The sequence below is a fragment of the Mya arenaria genome, chromosome 3 (genome assembly GCF_026914265.1).
Source record: "Mya arenaria isolate MELC-2E11 chromosome 3, ASM2691426v1".
Classification (NCBI taxonomy): domain Eukaryota; kingdom Metazoa; phylum Mollusca; class Bivalvia; order Myida; family Myidae; genus Mya; species Mya arenaria.
Window position 1 is genome coordinate 4,740,042 of NC_069124.1, and position 20,288 is coordinate 4,760,329.

At 34.1% G+C, this 20,288-nt stretch overlaps 3 protein-coding genes across 3 annotated transcripts in view; 2 read left to right on the forward strand and 1 right to left on the reverse strand.

The window, feature by feature from the left end:
• Positions 1–6,773: 6,773 nt before the first annotated feature.
• Positions 6,774–11,394, reverse strand: LOC128226509 (uncharacterized). Its single transcript, XM_052936414.1, has 4 exons — positions 11,183–11,394; positions 9,967–10,068; positions 7,593–7,705; positions 6,774–7,173 (listed from the first exon to the last, which is right to left on the reverse strand). The coding sequence occupies exons 1-4, from the start codon at positions 11,354–11,356 to the stop codon at positions 7,056–7,058; spliced, it is 507 nt and encodes a 168-aa protein (XP_052792374.1). The 5' UTR covers positions 11,357–11,394; the 3' UTR covers positions 6,774–7,055.
• A 226-nt stretch (positions 11,395–11,620) lies between these two features.
• On the forward strand, positions 11,621–14,171 carry LOC128229125 (uncharacterized). The gene is made up of 4 exons (XM_052940817.1): positions 11,621–12,188; positions 12,798–12,949; positions 13,074–13,143; positions 13,573–14,171. Exons 2-4 carry the CDS (start codon positions 12,805–12,807, stop codon positions 13,943–13,945), a joined length of 588 nt encoding a protein of 195 aa, XP_052796777.1. The 5' UTR covers positions 11,621–12,188; positions 12,798–12,804; the 3' UTR covers positions 13,946–14,171.
• A 1,992-nt stretch (positions 14,172–16,163) lies between these two features.
• Positions 16,164–20,288, forward strand: part of LOC128228316 (minichromosome maintenance domain-containing protein 2-like) — a 48,176-nt gene continuing 44,051 nt past the window's right edge. Inside the window, exons 1-4 of the mRNA XM_052939558.1 lie at positions 16,164–16,277; positions 16,714–16,771; positions 17,343–17,401; positions 19,460–19,566. Of these exons, the coding sequence (XP_052795518.1) occupies positions 16,164–16,277; positions 16,714–16,771; positions 17,343–17,401; positions 19,460–19,566 (338 nt within the window). The remainder of the gene's footprint in view (positions 16,278–16,713; positions 16,772–17,342; positions 17,402–19,459; positions 19,567–20,288) is intronic.

A 20,288-nucleotide genomic window follows, 5' to 3' on the forward strand; every position in this document is an offset into this window, starting at 1 on the left:
ATTTTTCGAAAATACAAAATTTATGCTTAATTTTTTCTAATATAATTAAAGCTGCACTCTCTCAGATTGAACCTTTTGACAACTTTTTTATTTTTAGCTTGACTATTCGAAGAATAAGGAGGGCAATACTACTCGCCTCAGCATCGGCGTCCGGTTAAAGTTTTAGGGCAAGTTGGGATTTTCACTTATAAGTCCAATACCCTTCATTCAATTGACTTAATACTTCAAACAGTTGTTCAGGGCCATCACATAATGCGGTAAAATAACTCCATATTATCCTTTATACAAATTATGGCCCCCGATTGACTAGGAAATTAGGTTAAAGTTTTAGGGCAGGTTAGGATATTTATTGATAATTTCTATACCCTTTATTCAATTGACTTAATACTTCACATAATTGTTCAGGACCATCACACAATGAGGTTACATAACTCCATATTATCCTTTATACAAGTTATGGCCCCTGATTGACTTAGGTTAAAGTTTTAGGGCAGGTTAAAGTTTTAGGGCAAGTTGAGATTTTAATAAAAAAACTTCTATGTATAATACCCTTCATTCAATGCACATAATATTTCGCACAATTAATGACAACCATCTTACAATAAGGTCACATAACTCCATTTTAACCCTAAATACACATACCACATTTTCATAAAGGAAAACACGTTATTTGAATGACTTGCGTCATTGTTCAGGCGTGCTGGTGGGTGGGCAGCGTCAAAGTCACCTTATGTATCGAATAATTTTAGCTAGGTTTGACATAAAGAGACCAAGCTTGGTATATACGAAGAGTTTATGGAGACCTTTTGTGGGTATGCGTTTGAGGCCCCTACGATCAAGGTCAAGGTTACTATTAATAGAAAAAGGGTTGGTATTAACTAACTCAAGTAAGGGTCTACATATTGTGACCAAACTTGGTATATAGGAAGAGTTTATAGAGACCTTTCCTGAGATTGTGTTTTGGGCCCGAAGAGTTATGATCTAGGTCAAGGTCACTGTTTCTAAAAATAGAAATATGGTTAGTACTGAATAACTCAAGTAAGGGTTGACATAGTGTGACCAAACTTGGTAAATAGGACAAGTTTATGCAGAGCTTTCAATGGATTGCCTTTTTGCCCCCTAGGGTCAAGGTCACTGTTACTAAAAATAGATTACTGTTTTAATTATGGTTGACATACTGTGACCAAACTTGTAGGAAGAGTTTATGGAGGACTTCCATGGGATTGTGTTTGGGGCCCTTAGGATCAAGGTCACTGTTACAAAAAAAATGAAGAAAGCAGTTACAAAAAATTGAAGAAAGCAGTTGAAACTGAATCTCTTGCCAATCATTAAAAACCAGGTTTTGACACTTCGAGATTCTTGTTCACTTTTTAATTTGATTGTTTTATTGCTGTTGACACATGCTGTGGCACATATCACATCGTTATTGTATTCACTTCAAAGTCAAAGCGGCGTAGTCGAGCGCGCTGTGTTACGACAGCTCTTGTTTGTCTTGGAACGAGCCAATTTTTGCGAAAATCCATGGAAACCAGTAATATAAGACTGCTGACAGAAAATTAGATCGCAGATTTTCATATTTAAGTTAAAAAATGGATGTTTTATGCATTTTGCTTTAACCGTTAAGCCATAAAACATTAATTTTCGAACGGAAATATGAAAATCTGCAATCTGATATTTTGTCAGCAATCTTATATCATTGGTTTGCAGTTATTTACCCAAAATTTTGCTCTTTCCAAGACAAAAAATAAAAAAAAGTTGTAAAAATGGTAAACCTGTGAGAGTGCAGCATTAAGTTCAGGTCAAGGAAATTTGGCTTCGAGAAATTGGGACATGCATACGAGTTCAGAATAGTCCATTGCACCAATTCTGATAATACAGGTAATAGAACAGTTTGTCAGAAGGCATTAGTTTAATGCCCTACATGGTACCAGTAAGTCAAAGCCCCATAATTATACCCCCACAAACGAAGTTTGAGGGGGTATATAGGAGTGAGCTTGTCGGTCGGTCTGTCTGTCGGTCGGTCTGTCGGTTTTCATGGTTTCCGGACGATAACTCATGAAAGGCTAGACAGATTTGAACAATTTTTGGTACACAGGTGTAACATAAGAAGATACAGGTCAAGTTCGATATTGGGGCTGGTGGGGCCAAGGTCAAGGTCACAGTTACTAAAAATAGAAAAACGGTTTCCGGACGATTACTCATGAAAGGCTTGACAGATTTGAACAATTTTTGGTACACAGGTATAACATCAGAAGATACAGGTCAAGTTCGATATTGGGGCTGGTGGGGCCAAGGTCAAGGTCACAGTTACTAAAAATAGAAAAACGGTTTCCGGACGAATACTCATGAAAGGCTCGACAGATTTGAACAATTTTTGGTACACAGGTGTAACATCAGAAGATACAGGTCAAGTTCGATATTGGGGCTGGTGGGGGCAAGGTTAAGGTCACTGTTACTAAAAATAGAAAAACGGTTTCTGGACGATAACTCATGAAAGGCTCGACATATTTGAACAATTTTTGGTACACAGGTGTAACATCAGAAGATAAAGGTCAAGTTCGATATTTGGGCTGGTGGGGCAAGGTCAAGGTCACTGTTACTAAAAATAGAAAAACGGTTTCCGGACGATAACTCATGAAAGGCTAGACAGATTTGAACAATTTTTGGTACACAGGTGTATCATCAGAAGATACAGGTCAAGTTTGATATTGGGGCTGGTGGAGCCAAGGTCACTGTTACCAAAAATAGAAAAATGGTTTCCGGACGATAACTCATGAAAGGCTAGTTTTTCTTGTCAGCAGTGTAACTTCTAAATTACTCGACAGATTTAAATAAAACAATACATGCATGATAAAAGAAGATGCAGTGTGCAGTAACCTTGGAGTTATGGCCTCTTTTCAAAGGAATGGTTTGCCATTCCTGTGTCCAGGTGGCATTTGGGGGTATTCGTCACTCCTGTGACAGCTCTAGTTACCTATGTTCAAGGCATATACATGTAACTAGATGAAAGGCAAGAATAGTACCAAAGACTGCTACATGCTAGTAATTGTCTCAAAACAAGACCACTTATATCTGCTCCTTAAGGGTTCAAAAAAATACTTCTGCAATAATAATAACCAGTAGAGAGAATATTAATAATATTAGTAGAGAGCAGCTTACAAGTCCAGCTTAATTATTGTGATTACTTGGTCTGAAGTTTTAATAGAATGAGGTACAAATGCTTACCACAAGAAAATGATGAGCATTGAACAAGGTCCAGGTCATGATGGAAGGCATTACCGCTTTGTACAGTGGTGAAACTAATTTTGTATTACAGGTACTTGGCACAAATTTTCACCACAGATGCCAATCCCGCATAGAGGATTTAGGTCTGTACTTCAGTGTATTTAATAGATGAAAGGCAATGAATTTAATACAATGTGCATCATGTGCAGGACATGGCACTAAGTTTGGTAATGGTTATGTCAGGACAAAAGATAAATTAAAAAGAAATGAACGAGGGATAACTCTGAAATTAAGAGCCCAAGAGTTACAATTTTTGCAAGATACACAACTTTACATTGCTATCTATCTATAAATCAAGTTTCAATCAATCGCTTCAAACCGTTTTTGGCTCGACTATTCCAAGAATTAGGAGGCAATACTACTCGTAATGGGTCTGGTTCAAGATTTGGGGAAAGATGGCATTTTCAATGTCTACTCTTGTATCCTAAATTCAATTCACTAAATTCTTCACACAGTTGTTCAGAACCATCATACAATGAGGCTCCAGTACATAACTCAATATTTTCCTAAATTGCAAACTTAGATTAATGTTTTAGAGCACACTGTGTCCTTTTTAAGATTTAGGGCAAGTTTGGATTAAATTAACTTAATGCTTCACACAGTTGATTACAGCCATAACACGATTAGGTTACATATCACCATATTATCCTAAATACAAATTCATTTATTCTACCTAGAAATTCTGGTTAAGGTTTTGTCTGTAACCACAATTAATGTCAGCAAATACATCATGTATTGCATTCAGAGACATGTGTTCCCAACTGTCTTGTTACTTAATTAATCAATTTAGATAAATATTTATCTTGCATGTAATGCAAATTATTTCCCTTTATTATTCAACTCAGAAATTCATATTTAAATATCTCTTCTTGATGTATTGCAATGAGACTTTATACAACGGTACTTAACCATTCAACCTACTTGAATAACCATGTTGGATAACTCTATTAAGCATATAATGCAAATTTTGGCCTTTATTTGGTTACAGAGTGATTATGTTTTCATGTTACCACATCTAAGTCAATATATCAGCATGTATTGCATTGAAACTTGAGGCATGTGTACCTAACTATCAAACCTACTTAATTTATCAAGTTCAACAACTCATCTTGCATATAATGCACATTATTGCCCTTCATTATTCGGCATAGTTTACTATGCAACTAATTGATGTTTTGCAATGAGACTTTTTACAAGGTTATTCAACCATCCAACTTGATTGAATAAGCAAGCTAGATAACTCTATTTTGCATGTAATGCAAATAAAGGCCCTTTATCATTCGAATTAGAAAATCTTGTTAAGGTTTTGCATGTACCGGTTACCACATTTAAGTCATTATCTCAGCAAATATATCATGTATTGCATTGAAACTTAGACATGTGTTCTCAACTATCCCATCTCCTTTATTGAGTATGATAACTCTTTCACCCACCCCAGATAAGTAGATATAAATATTTGGCCATGCTGGAAATTCCTATGCTCACGGGCAAAGATTAAAAAAGTACCTGTATGAACCTTTTTTTTATTGTCAACACACATTTACCTCCTTTGTTGAAGAACGTCGTCTGTAGCACCATGGAAACCTTGTCTTGTGGCATTATTTAAAATCTGAATTAATAATTTCTCATTTCAAATGGCACCAAAAACTGGTTATCACGCTGCATTTAAGAAATACCTGTAATCTCCTCAGAACTATTTAAAAAACAATTTGCCTATTTACATATTTTGAATCACTGCACCCATATACGACAACCACATATTATCACATGATATTTTTACGCTTATTTTTTTCACTAGCTTAAAGAGTTTCAGCGCAAAGACATTTTTTACTTTATTTTGTTCTACTGAGGTCGGAGAAAAAGCATCTACCATGGCCTCATTTCCGCAAAACACACGACGCTTCGGTTGATCTTACAAAGCGTTCATAGAAGACACTTTCAATCTTGCATGAATGCAAAATTAATGGTCCTTTATCAATTTTGAATTTTGGTTAAGGTTTTGCATGTAAGCTCACATAAGTTAATATTATAGCAACTACTTGATGTATTGCATGGAGACTCGATACAATACTCAACGACCAAACATACTTAAATAATCAAGTTGGATAACTCTATTTTGCATATAATGTAAATTATGGCCCTTTATTATTTGAAATTCTAGTTTAGTTTTTGCATTAAATCTTTAAGCGGCATAAAAGTCGAGCATGCGGTCTTGTGACAGCTCTTGTACTTCAGTGAACTGACTATCACTTTGGGCCTTCAACGCAATCCCATCCTATAAACCCTTCCTACATACAAAGTTTGGTCAAAATATGTCAACCCTAACCCTACATTATTCAGTACCAACTGTCTTTATGTGTCAAGTTTCAGACAAATGAAGTAGTTCATACCATCCCCATATAGCTATGACAAAGTCAGTTGTGGCCAAATTGGCGGGCTGGAACTACTGAACAAATTGGAAGCAACTGATGAAAAATGTGCACTAGTTCACTTCATGGCGAGAATGTTTACAAAGTTTCAGCATTCCTGTTTAAAATCTACATATAGGTAGCTTCACTAAAACCATACGGTGACTTTGATTAACCTCTTAAAAACACTGGGGTATGAATATTTGACAGCTTCTTGACAAACTTACTTTAGCCGACTGTTTGACAACCCTAGACTCAGGGTTCATACAGCAACACAAGGAAAAATTAAAGGACCTTTATTTGATTTTCAAAGATTATTGTTTAATTACAAACTATGAGATAACACTTATTTTCCAAGACTATATGTATTGTCCAATTCCTCTAAGAAATAATTCACAACTCTTCTCTTCTTCTTACCCTCCTATTTCATTTTGAACGGAATGGTGAACATGTCCAGGGTATAGCCGGTAGTATTTATACTAGTAATAGGCAGATTTCTTGTGTTTTGAACTGATGTCAATTACTTAAACGCAATTGTTTATACATTGCTTTGTTTATTTTCATTGTCAACCAGTCTAGTATTACATGCAACCCCCCCCCCACTTTTTTATGAAAGCGCAAGAAAACTACAGCAAAAACAAAACTGGAATAGACTGAACCAGGTGTCCTCTTAAATTGTACTTCTGGGGACTAAAACCTGTACCGTCACTCTCACGCCAACAGATTCGAATGGTAGAGTCACTAGGACAAGTTTTCTACAATGAAACTTTTCTTTGTAAAGATGAACCTTTATTACTACAGACACTTAATTTCAGACAGATGCAAGGAAATATAGGGACCGTTTCCGAAAATACAAGCACTTACTCAGCAGTTTGCAAGGCAAAATAAAAATTCATGTAGTTTGTTTTTTTGCAAATTTAAGGATTTCTCATCCAGCAGCTCAAAATTCAAGTACTTATCAAGTCTGTGCAAACCCTACTTGTTTGCCAGGTGGTGTGGACTTGCGTGACAACAGTGTGGACTGTCGCTTTAACAGTGTGGACTTGTGTGTGAAAACAGTGTGGAATAACAAAAAGCAGATTCAGCATGAGATTTTATTAAGCTGAAGAGTCAAGATGGAGAAAAACACAACAAATAGCACTATGTTTGCTTAAATATAATATCACATTGACAATGTCTAAACAGTTCAACTGCATATAGCACAACTGTCATCATGAAATTGCACGTACACAACACTTGTTGTAGTTTGTCAGGAGTTAAATAAAATTATTGCAGTTCGAGTGACAATATAAACATCTAAAATGAGATTTTGTTACAAGACGGAGTGGACTGGAGTGTTATCAGCAATATTGTGCAAATAGTTTATTCGTAAACCCATTTGGACTGTGCAGGGCTCCACTCCTGGATTTCACCATCCTTAAACCAGTGCTCAGATTCTCGTTTGCCACTTTCCACACTGTCTGATCCGTGGCAGATGTTCCTGAAACAAAGTCAATGAGTGTTTTCTGACACATGGAATGATATTTCATTTAACAGCCATTACAAGAAATTTGCCAGTGTTTAATAATATTATATCTAGGGTACAGAAATTTAAACAGTAAATTGTCTTGTATTTATAAAGGAAATTTATTTCTTAAACATAAGTCCAATCAAGTATTCAGTTTTTCATGCTGCGCTGATGCTTCATTTTCCACACTTCTTTACATACATTTATGTATTAGACTCATTCATTCAGTTCTTTTTTTTTTTAACAATTAATTTATTCTATATTATTTATATAAACAATATTCTATAAAGAGACCGTTTCCAAAATATTCTGTGACATAATAAGTTACTTATTTAGTCTGAGAAATTCTATTCAGGGTGTTCAGATTACGGAAGTAATCGTTCTGCTCATACCTGCCGACATCAATACAGAAGTCCCCTCTGATGGTCCCTGGGTTGGACTGGAGAGGGTTGGTGGCTCCCAACATCATTCGTCCCATCTTCACAGCCTCTTTACCTTCCCACACCTGCAAATGTTTATTTCATTCAAAATTTCAGCAATCAACTTGATTCAAACAATGAGATTTCAATGAAGTCTTAGGAATTGTTTGAAACTGCAGTTGCTGAAGACCAAAGTAGTAATATATCATCCGGAGAATTATTATTCAATGATGATTTGATAACTTTTTCATAATAAAACCTTGCCACTGATAAAAACGTATGAATCACTGAAAATCAGTCGTCATCAGAGCTGTATATAACGATCATAATGGACACAAATACACTTAAAGCTGCACTCTCACATGTTATATTGAAATTTCCTTTCATTTTTGTCTACGAAAAAGACAATTTTTGCAAAAATGCCCGGAGCCAGTGAAATGAGACTGCTGAGAAAGATAAAATTGCAGTTTTTCTTTTTAAATTAGAAAATTGATGTTTTATGACAAAAAGCTTTACTTTACACGATTTAAGAAAAATGAATTTTTCAGCAGTTTCCCTAACAATTGAGATCTGTTCTATTGCGATTTATCTAATATAACTGAATTGAAGACATTGATGCCAAAATCAGTATTCTGAGGTAAAAGGACAAACTTGTCAATCAGTGAGAGTGCAGCTTCTTTAAAATGTTCCAATTCTGATGGTATCTTAGTGTATCGTAACCAATACAAATTGTTTCAAGGACCATTCTTACTACAAATATTGTTACAGCGGTTTGGACCGTCCTAGAAGATGGCTGCTAAAGCATAGACAGATTAGGTACCTGCAGGCTGCATATGTTTTAAGCAAATAATAAAAGTGTTCGAGTTTTCAGTGTTTTAATCATATTAATAAATGTTATCTACTTAATGAATAAAGACATTTGCCGTATTTCCTCGACTATAAGACGTGGAAATTTGGTCCCGATTTTTAACCTTAAAGTAGGGGGCCCGTCTTATAGGCGAGTCTATAAGAATTTCATAACGAATAGAGTCATAATCAGGAATATTCAACTGACTGATTTATTATCTGTTGATGACACCCCAATAAAAGTGACAGGATCACATATATATATTTATATATATTTTGACAAAAAATATTTTAAAAAATGCATTGTTATTTTTTCTATGTCGTAAATAAAACTTACTTTTTCCTTACTGTAAGGCTTTGCGTATATCATGCACATACATGTAACTGGCAGATTTCAATACAAATTTCATTAATCGTTACATTAATTTATCCGCAATCATCAATGGTTATTTATTTCTCAAAATTTAAGTACCATCAACTGCAATCCAAACAAACACCTGTGAAAATTTAACTCATTAACACATGTAAATGGAATATGTTCTGTTTGTCGGCTGCAGATCAAACAGTACAATTTGTGACATCACAGCACGAGCTGTGTAAAGATCAAAGATGCACTGCAATGGTTTGTATTTAAATAGGTCAATCAAATACCGTGTGAACCCACTTAACTCCCAAAATTGCGTCTAGGCTGGTTCAAACATACCATACGATTGGAAAATAAAAATCAATAATCCCAAGCAAATGAACAAATTTAGTTGATAATTGACTGTTTAGCTTGAACATTATCACAGACTTGGAGAACTTCAACGGCTGGATTTGCTTTAAAAATCGACCCCGTCTTATAAACAAGTCGAGACAAAAACACCAGCTTTCATGTATTTGTTTTTGTTGAAGAAAACATGGTTACATTGCGGTACTTGGGAAGAAACTCATATTTTCTTTTCCACGTGATTCTTATGCAATGGTCAATGTATATACAAACACTAGAGCGTTAATTTTTTTTATATCAATTCAACCTCATATGAAGTGATTTCTCTGTATGTAGTGTTTCCTTGTATATATGAAAAAAAAGCTGCATGGTTTCTTTTTAATCAATGAAGTTCAATGTTAAGGATCAAGACTATTATTTGCCAAATGAGTTTTCTGTAGCTCTGCATTACAAACTAGTTATCAGGACTCACCGTCACATCAATTTTTTGTCTCAATAGACATGCTTTGTCAAAGTCTTGTAATGAAACTAAGCTTTAATGACAGTTTTAAAGCTGTAAGGTCAACAAATTGGCATTGTTTGACTAGTCTAAACAAACATTAGCCACACAAAATTGGTGGTGAAAAACAAGGAAGTAAAAACTGATGTACAAATTAGCATTTTCGTAAGATAGTAGGAAGAAAAGGTTTTTGTTTTTTATGTAAAAGTAGGAGGCCAATTTATAAAGTAGGAACATTGGAAATCCTACAAAGAAACACCAAGCATGTACAATAAAGCATACACTTTAATTACCATGGCGACAACAGGTCCACTAGACATGTATTCAATGAGTCCAGCAAAGAATCCCTTGGACTTCAGATCTCTGTAGTGTTCTTCCAAATGTGCCTTGGTTGGCTGAAAAACAATTCAATGGAATATATTTAATCTTATTTGAAATGTCAACAGTTGGAAGTTCTTGAATTCATTCTGTTCATGCTTCTACGTAGTTCCTAATGTAACTGGGTGTTCCATATGTATTATAGAGGCACTTAATACTGAATGCGGTCTTGCTATTGAGCCATATTTTAAAACATGGTCATGAATAAAATATTGAAATTGTATATGGTACAGTATTTTATGTTTGAAATGGATAATAAAGGTTTATATTAAATCATATTTTACCATGTAAGTGCTAATTTGCACAAAACAAGCATTAAATGCATTAAAACACATGATTAACCTTTCCAATAAAACGAAACTTGACTGACACAGACAACAATTATGCCCAGCGGAGCAACTTGACCCAATCGTAACAACTCGGCCTCCTCCGACAAGCTTCAACATAGACCTCGTAAATACAATCGTAACAACTCGGCCATGGCCGAAGTGTTCTGATTGTAGTAAAAGTGTGAACTGCAACCTGGCAGGTACCCTTCATAAATATATCGTTATGTTTTGACAAAATGAAATGAAGAAAAACCCATCAAACTCATAATAATTTGTTGGATACTCTTTTTTTTGTGTGTGGAACTTAATTAATAACATTATCAGGTAATATTTCTTGTTTTTATATTTTAGAGACGCAATATGCTTTAACCCGGAATCCTGATCAGAAAAACTACCCACTTATGGAACAAAACAATTTGTATGTGAAAGATTTGCCATATCAAAAATCAAAAAAAAATCCGTCAACGTCAATTATTTGGACTACCTGCAGAGTAGGTCGTGGGTTAGATCAATGTCATATGCATCTAGTAATTTATGCAATATGTAATCAAATCCCTGGTCACAAAATTACCAGTTATTATTATCATGCATCCGAAATGTTTGTGTCCAAAATAAATGGTCACTTGTTGTAAAACTCATCTTCGTGGACTGGACATTCGTCGAATTTCTTACGAAGTACAAGCAGATTTTTCTACGAGAAAAAAATGTCCCTCCATGCCTTCAACAATGGCATACTTCAATATTGTTTTTTACTTTTTTTTACAAATGCCGGTAGGCCATTATTTCTTATTTTCCGACTCACCGTACACATTTTACAGGCCACCAACTTGTATCCCCTGTTCTCAAACCGCTTCATGATCTCGCCAACAAGTCCACGCTGGACTCCATCAGGCTTCACCATGATAAAAGTGCGTTCCTTGTTCTGGTCTGCCATTTTTGCGAAGGTTGAAAGTACAGCAAGCAAGGTCGCGACCATGTGGAACTTCCCTAAATTGGAAAAGGATGTGCACGTGTTTTGATGACGCTATCTTGAAAAGTACGCCACCGCTAGATGGCGCGTTTCTAAAATGTAAAATGCGGTCATTTTAAATCCCATAACAGAAAAAAGGGAATTGAAATTTAAGCATCTATATTGGACTAGATAAAAAAAATGATAGGGCTAGGAATGTTACCTTTAGTATCTTCAGTATGATATCTGGAACAACGCAAAAATCTTAAATGTGCCATAACTCTGTATTGCTTTTCTTCAGAGTGAACCTAGTATTACAAGTCAGATGTAATGTATATAGATATCCCCCTCCACAATGTTTTTCTGTGTTAAATTTAACTAGCACAGTTTATGCACTAGCGATTACTTTGTTTCTCAAGGAGCAATATAAACAGTTTTGAACGTGTGTTGTGTTTATTTTCCAAACAAAATACTACATAAGAATGATCGACTGATTACGTCGAAACTTCTATACAATATGGATGTGTTTGTTTATAATAAATCATGCCATAATGCTTCTTTTGAGATTTCAAAGAAAACCATGAATTCTCAATTATTCTCGCAAAACTCATGTAACTGAGGATATACATGTGTATAATTTAGAATTAGTTTTGACTGTTGTTCATATAATTCATCCGTGTTAGTTAGGTTGGTCAAAGGGAGTAAACTCGAAAATGGCAATATTAAGATATTTAACAAATGGGTCAAAGACGCTTGACGCTTGACACACTTCATCGAATATTCAATACTCAAGCGAGTTAAATCAAACTTCGAGGCGGTAGTGGGAGTAATTGAATGTAAATGCGCGGATATAAATAAGGTAGCGTTTCTTTGTTTCCTTCCTTTTTTAATTTGCAAATATTTTAAATTGTAAATATAACACAGAATAGCATCACAGACAAACCAATGCATGATTACAGTTAAATGGTCTATAACCATTTATTTCCATGTGTGTTAAAATAATACAAATTATAAAAATGTTGATAATAAGCTGTACAAGCGTATGTCAAAATATATTTATGTTTATGTTCCTTTTATATACAAAGAACTGTGTGCTTATCAAAAGTCAGTCATAACATATAAAAAAATATTTCACATAACCGCATTCTTTTCATAGTTTCAACCTGAACAATAGATATCCGATCATTAACATTCCAAAGAATATTTTCAATTGTTACATTCAGGCATCTATTATTTTGTAAAGAGACCTACATTGATTTTATCTTAGCAATATAATAATATCGGCACAATATATCGAAAATCAAAATAACAATCAGTATGGCCATCAGAAGGCTATCCACATTGTCCTGTCATTTGAGCTATGAAATTTGAATAATTCAACGGAGTTTTTTTTTGTAAACAACAGCATATACTTTCTTATTGATATTTAAATTATATTGATAACACGTGCATACGGACTATTTTACAGTTTAAATATGTCTGCAATGGACAAAGGTATTCCAAGCTGGGTATACAAGTGGTTGGTGATTGTGATGGTCATTGGCTTCTATGACGGTCTGTTCTGTGTTCTGCGGCCGTACTCGCTTCCAGGGGGATGTCTAGAGATGATCTTCTATGGACGTAAGTCAGATTTTATACTTATTATATTCTTAACTTTACTATTATTAGCTGCACAAATTATCAATTAATCATCGTGACACCAAATTATATATCAAAGATAGTCGATGTCTTCTGTTTGTTTCAGATAAATATTACATTCAATGGGATACGCATTATGCAGACACTTCAGACTCCTTCATTTGGACGCAAGGATTGTAAGTTTTCATTCTGTTTGTATCATTATTTGTTTACTATGCAAAAGCAGCATACAAAATCAATATCAGTAACAGTTATTATGAGTTCTTTATTGAAATGGTATTTCAACCTTTTCCCTATACGTACACGATTTTATGTTCACACACACACGCACACACACACTCCCGCGCACGCACACGCGCACGCGCGCGCACACACACACACACACACACACACACAAATATATATATAGTCCGGCAGCAAAAGTTAACTTGTTAAGTGTTTCTCAAGATGGAACATGCTATAAAAACAATTCCTGTAAGAGTTTTTTTTACTGGTGATATTACACCATAAACACACACACACACACACACACACACACACACACACACACACACATATATATATATATATATTGTTTTAAACTATTCCAAATATCTCCACTTCAGGGGGAACATCATAGAAGCATTGATCATCCTTGGTATCCTTCTCAACCAGATCAAGACTATTCGACTGCAAAAGATGTTGATCATAGTGGTCAGTGTAATGACCGCTTGGAAGACAGTCATGTTCATGATCTATTCTCTTGATATTGGACTTGGGGGTCATTCATTTGACCTGGTTGCGGAAATTGTTGTGTTTGTACCTGCACTGCCGTGGCTTTTCGTTCCTACCTATATTGCATGGCTTCTTACAAATGATTTTTTGCCACAGTCGAGCAAGAAATATCTTAATGACACTGTTTCGTCAAGGAACGATTTGGACTCACCGGATGCCTCTTTAAGACGGCGACATTACAACCTCAGAAACTCAAAGAAATAACACTTGCAAGTTCATGACTGCATATCAAAGCAAATACGTTGAATAATATTTTCAAATGGCATATTCTCAAGGCAGCTACGCTTTCATCCACTTTTCAGCCATAACATCAAAACGTCCGAAATCGCTTACGTGCATGTGATCCTATAATTATGGAAATGTAAGATGAATGTGTATGTGTGTACGTTATTGTATTTTTTATGTTCCTTTTTACATATACAATAAAATACTTCTCATGTACAGTGATATATTTATATCATTTTCCATATTTCTTTCACCAACACTGATATGATAAAGGTTACGTATCAGGTTAACACCGTTTTAGACGTGCATTTAGAACGTCCGATACATATGCCAATCGGCCTTATTTATAAGCCAGTGAGCCACAATTATGCCATCATTTATGGATGTCAATAATCTGCGCTGATTCATAGACTTAATTAAATGCTTAAAGAACATTATAAAGGAAACAAGAGGCATATATTCGCAACCACGACAACAGTGGTACTTACTAGGTGCTGATAATTATTTGTACTCATATTCAATGAGAATTTTGGCTATATCTAGTCTATATCTAGTCTCAAGTCTGTAATGGTGCATTCAGGTGTTTTCTGATCACTGTCTTCAAGTTACTCCCGATGGAACATGCTATAAAAACAATTCCTGTAAGGACTTTTATTGGTGATTTTACACCATAAACATATCATTTACCGCCACATTCTATTGTTCCCAGTTATTGCCGTGGATTTTTGAGGAACGGTAGGGGACTAATTTTAAACTAAACGGTGCCGTATAAATTTATATCGTCACATTCGCGTTTGGTTGTCTGCAGTGTCAAAGTTGTAAATTTCAAATATTGTCTTAAATTAGAAACTAAGGGCTATAATTATTATAATATTAAATAAGAACGTAATTTGCTTACCCTATATGAGGCTCATTCAGAGTTGGTCCAGTGATACCAGTGTTCATGATGGGTGAAATTATCATTTTGTACCCATATGAAAGCCATTAGAAGGGATGATGCATTCCTTTGCCCCTCTTGTGGTGATAAGTAGCTATATAGTGACTGTATGAAAAATATGCAAACATTTTATTACTTTTAAAAAAAAAAAAATACTTCACACAGTTAAAACAAGTTATACAAATTAATATGAAAAATGCTGTGCACAAACTTTTGTTGTGAAGTATAGTTAAAGGTCATGGTCGAAAATAGGTTGTACTTAGGTCAACTACAACATGTGACAGCCGCCATTTGGGATGCAAAATGTAAACAACAGATAATTGAAACAGATTTTTTTTTCTCAAAGATGAATGATTGCTTTAAATGGTACACACAAACATTTATCTTTTCTTATCACTTATTTATGATTGAAATCTAAATAATCCTTAGGCGGTCAAAAACAGGTTGTTCCGGGATACAGTCTTATTTGTAACTGGGTTGCCCGAAGCCCGGGACAAGTAAATACTGTTTCGGGCAAGTCAAAATTCCCAGGTGGTTGCCTGAACGGGCAAGTGCATTTTTTTAAATTAAGATTTTTTTAAAATTAAGATCCCTCTGTTTTCATAATTTCTTCAGCAACAATTCACAAATCCTGATTAAACGTTATTATTATATTGAAATATTGGCTTTCGTACATTTACACATGAATTGGTTATTTTGGGCAAGTAAAACTGTTTTTGGGCAAGTGGTTTTCTTCAATTTCTTGCCCGAAAGGACAACTGCTGAAAAAAATAAAGGCAAAGAATGCTAATATATTAGATTTTTAATTCAATGTTTTTAAGTGAAAAACTGAATATAAAGGGTTAATAGATTGTTCTTTTACCTTGTGGTGAATAAAAATAGTTAAAAATGGTACAACTTTTTTGATAAGAACTTGCATAAGATATGCACCGTCTTCATTTACTTTATCAGGGCCGGGGTCTTAATACCTATACTATATATGGGTCTTAGTTAGGTGATATTTGGTACTCAAACACTAGTTTATATTATTATACTATTTGGCACACTAGCTTTAAAAAATATTTTTTTGCTTTTTTGGTATTGATCAGGTTTTTAGTTTTGTGACAAGGGGGTAGGATTGGTTTACAGACAAAGCCTGGTGAACATGCCATAGTATTAATTGCTTTAAAAATTATTAAAAATGTTCGAATATCTGTTTTAAATAGGATATATTATTAGGAATACTCCCTTCTGAGAAAATACCACAGCATACAAGAGTCAATGTCTGAGTTGGATGATCAGCTCCAGTATTTCCAGACTATTCTACAATACTTGGATACAAGTGGAAACCTAAGTCTCATCAAAGCACAATGTGAGAAGTACTCAAAAACAAAGGTAATGCTACAAGCAAGTGTCTTTCTATTGACTTTTTCCATTTTTAAAGGGGCTTTGATGTTTGTTGCCCAAGGACCTATATTACTTCTTGTGCTATACCTGTCAAGCAATATCAGTCTGACATCAAAATTATTTTTTTGAATGTTAAAGTTTAAATTCTTACAGTATTGCTTGGAAACATTTTTTTTCAACAAGTTCTTTTATATATATATATATATATATATATATATATATATATATATATATATATATATATATATATATATATATATATATATATATATATAATCCAGTCAGTACCAGTGTAAGTTATCCAGTAAGTACCAGTGCAAAGCTTGCAGGCTTTTGCATATTTTGATCACATGTAGTATGCAAATTTTGTGTTTCATTCCATGTTTTAAATAGAACTGAAATAGTGATATTTTCCATCTTGCAGAGTTTGGTGTTCATGTTTAAACTGCTGATTGACCCCGCTGACCTATGTGAGGCAAATGGTATAAAAAATTTTTTTAAATTTCTAGGAAAAGTCCAGGTATTGTCATAACGCTGATTTAAAATTTTGAAGGCTTGGCATATTTTGTTCATAGATTGTCTTAAAATTTTCATACCATTTGTTGTTGATGTGAAGTTAACCAAGCCAAATATATAGATGTTGCGCCACTAGTAGGTGACCCGATATGGAATACATGGGGCAAAGGAAATCATATCGGGTGGGAAGGAAGCTCGAACCCATATATGGTTTTCTGTGCCCCATATATCCTTTATCGGGTCACCTACTAACCCTGTTACATATAAATCATGCCTACAACCTGTTTACATTGATCAATTTATATGAAATGTTTCATTTTTTCATTAGAATCAGAAAATAAAAAAAACATTGGCTCACCGCATGACCAGTCCTGAACCAATGTCAATGTGTCACTCATGTTGGAGGCGTGATATAGCCTATATCTATACTGCAATCTATGAAGATTTCATATCTATGGACCATAACCATCATTGTTGAGCAATTTAGCAAACTTTAACATTATGGCAATTATATTGAAGATATATTTGTGTTTACAGCAAACCTTGGAAACCTTTTGCTTCAAGACTCAGTATCAGTGTCCAACCTGTTTCAACAGGTAAATGAATGTCATCATGCAAATAAAGTCCTGGGCTGGTATTAATAAAACATCTTAAGTCATTTCCCTAGTTTAAAGATGATGGCAACCTTAGACTTATTTGTTCTTTAAAATGAAAGTTAACCAAGTGAAAGAATTTTGTAAATCAACAAATTTTTGCAGAGTATATGGGTATTTTAATATCTCTTGCAGGAGGTGGCCATTTAACCTTTCTAATTTATATGCATCAATTAAATCTCTCTTTTTGGCAACATAACAATATTTTCTTTATTTACAATTTCTTTTTGTCCCATACTTTATGTTGTTTCCTGTTCATTTAAATCAAAAAAAGGTAAATTGCTAGAAATCTTCTCAGTATTCATTCTACATATAAACCAATTTAAAATGATCATATATATAATATCACCCGTCATCATATAATACATAATTTTATTGACCGTCAGATTTCTAGCAATTTAATGACCTTGTCCAGGAAATTTATAAGGAAGGTCATCAAAGGCTTGCTTTACTACTAACAGTTATCTAAACTTAAATTAAATTGAGTTTTGTATGATGACTTCTGAAAGATCGTTTATATATGTGATATAAACATTCCAAATATAATAAAGCAGCTAGTGTTAGTTCGCGAACAAGTTTGTTATTTGAGTTGAAATGTTAATATGAATAAAAATGACATACTGAAAAGCCACTCCTAACTCAGTAATATTCATGAACTATTAAGAAAATATCAATAACTTTTTTATGGATTTTAAAAATTGTTTCAGTTTTAATTTCTGTTTAACCATCTGTTCAATTTGAGGATCTGAACAAACCAGGAATATAAGTATCTATCATGTGTTTCCGGTACGGATAGAAAAATCCGACCCGAGGGCACGCGGGTAAGCCAGTAACGAGGCTTGCCGAGTTACCGGTCACACAGCGTGCCCGAGGGTCGGATTTTTTGATCCGGACCGGAAAGACATGATTGATAGTTTTTCTTGCTTACCTTTAATTATGAATTTGTGGAAAATTTGAAGTAGAAAACGCACTTTTGTACATTTCACCAAAACGTGCGTGTGATGTTGTTTACTGACGTCATAGAGCGTAGTGATTTTGAATAACTAAAAATAGCGTTTTTTAACGATTATTTATGTTCATTAAATGTCTTGCAAACATACATATTTGATTGCGCTTTATTGGAATGGCATAATATATTGTTCATAAACCATACAATTTATTGAAATAAGAAGTGGCGCGTTGTTGCGCGTGACTCATCTTACATGGGGTATGTAAGATGTGTTTTTCCAGCACTGGTCACATGACCGGAAACACATGTCCGGTATGCAAGAATGCATTTTCTTGTCATATGATATATAATTTCATGATGCCTTGATGTTTTAAGATTACTGCCCCAGAACTAAGAACATAGAAAAGGTGCATGTACAATATGGTACTGGTTACCTTTGAATGATCTCCAACAACCCTGAACTGATGAGATAGGTGCTCTTGTAAATCATGAAGTTATTTTCAGGATAAAATATATATTGTTCTGAGGATTTCCAATATTTTTTTTGAAGTTTTTTTTTAATAGTTTTGAACTAAGCCATCCATGATTAGGATTCTATTATTTCTATGTTTATTTTTTATTGATTAAGTTTTATATTATTTCTGCATGGATGACATTTTGGAAAACATAACCTTAATGATGATACTATTGTGATACGATATATTAAAGGGAGGTAATAACACAAAAAAATCCTATGATTATGTAGCAATTTTATAAAACAAAAATTTCCTATGAGATTATATAGAAATTTTATTTATGTGCCTTTATCAGAAAAAGCTCTTGGTGTAAACTTTCAGAATAATAAAACTTATCATTTTGTATATCTAAATGAAACTTTACCAGTATTAATTTTAAAAGGAAGCAAACTTGTAAACATTTTCAATGAACGTATCCTGTATCCTATCAACATATGGACGTCATAGAGCAAGACTTCTGTAACACCATCTTATTCTATATTGTGTTACAATCATCTTGCACTAAGTCTGTGATATTACTTGTTATTCAACATTCAGGTGGTGTACAAGACAGTGACCGTGTTGGAACTGTTGCCAGGTGAGGTAACGCTGTCCCAGGTCGCTGTCATTCTCCGCCTCACACATCTGCCAACCTTTCACAATGTGTACGTAGGGCTTAGTTTTATCTCAGCAAATTTCTTTATTGAGTAAATATTATTTATTTCGAAACAAATTGCTTTGTTGGTCATGTAAGACGAATTTACATGTGTAGTTTGAATCTGCAAATAACACTTTCAATTTAATAAGTGATCTTAAGGTAATCTTAAAATTAAAAAAAAAAAAACACCAAAATTCTTGATTGTATTTTGTTTGCTTGTACACACATTTATTTGTATATTTATGCTTACTCAGTCCTTGGGCAGTTATTTACAACCTTTCCCATCTGCTGACCCTTAACAATCATATGATAGGGGCAGGATTATAGTACTTACTCTAATGGTCCTCAGACATTAAAAATAGCAACAAGTTTATGTCCTTAATTTTGGGTTCATTTTAATACTGGCTAGAACTCCATTCAGACAAATACCGGAATGTAGCAGAGTAACAAATTTATAAATATAAGTTCAGTTTACGACTGAAATGACTCAGATCTCCATTGAAAATGGCCCCAGAATTCTTATTCCACATGTATTTTGAATCTATTATATGCACATTTTGTTACACATTTAAGTATCTCTATATATTATAAGTTTTGTTCAATGGAATGGGTTAAGTAAAGACATAAATGCAAATATAAGTTTCTTTGAAAACTCTGAGACCATTTTATTAATCTTTATTCTTCCATTTATGGCTATTTGGTAGCAAATAAACTTAAGATTGGATATTT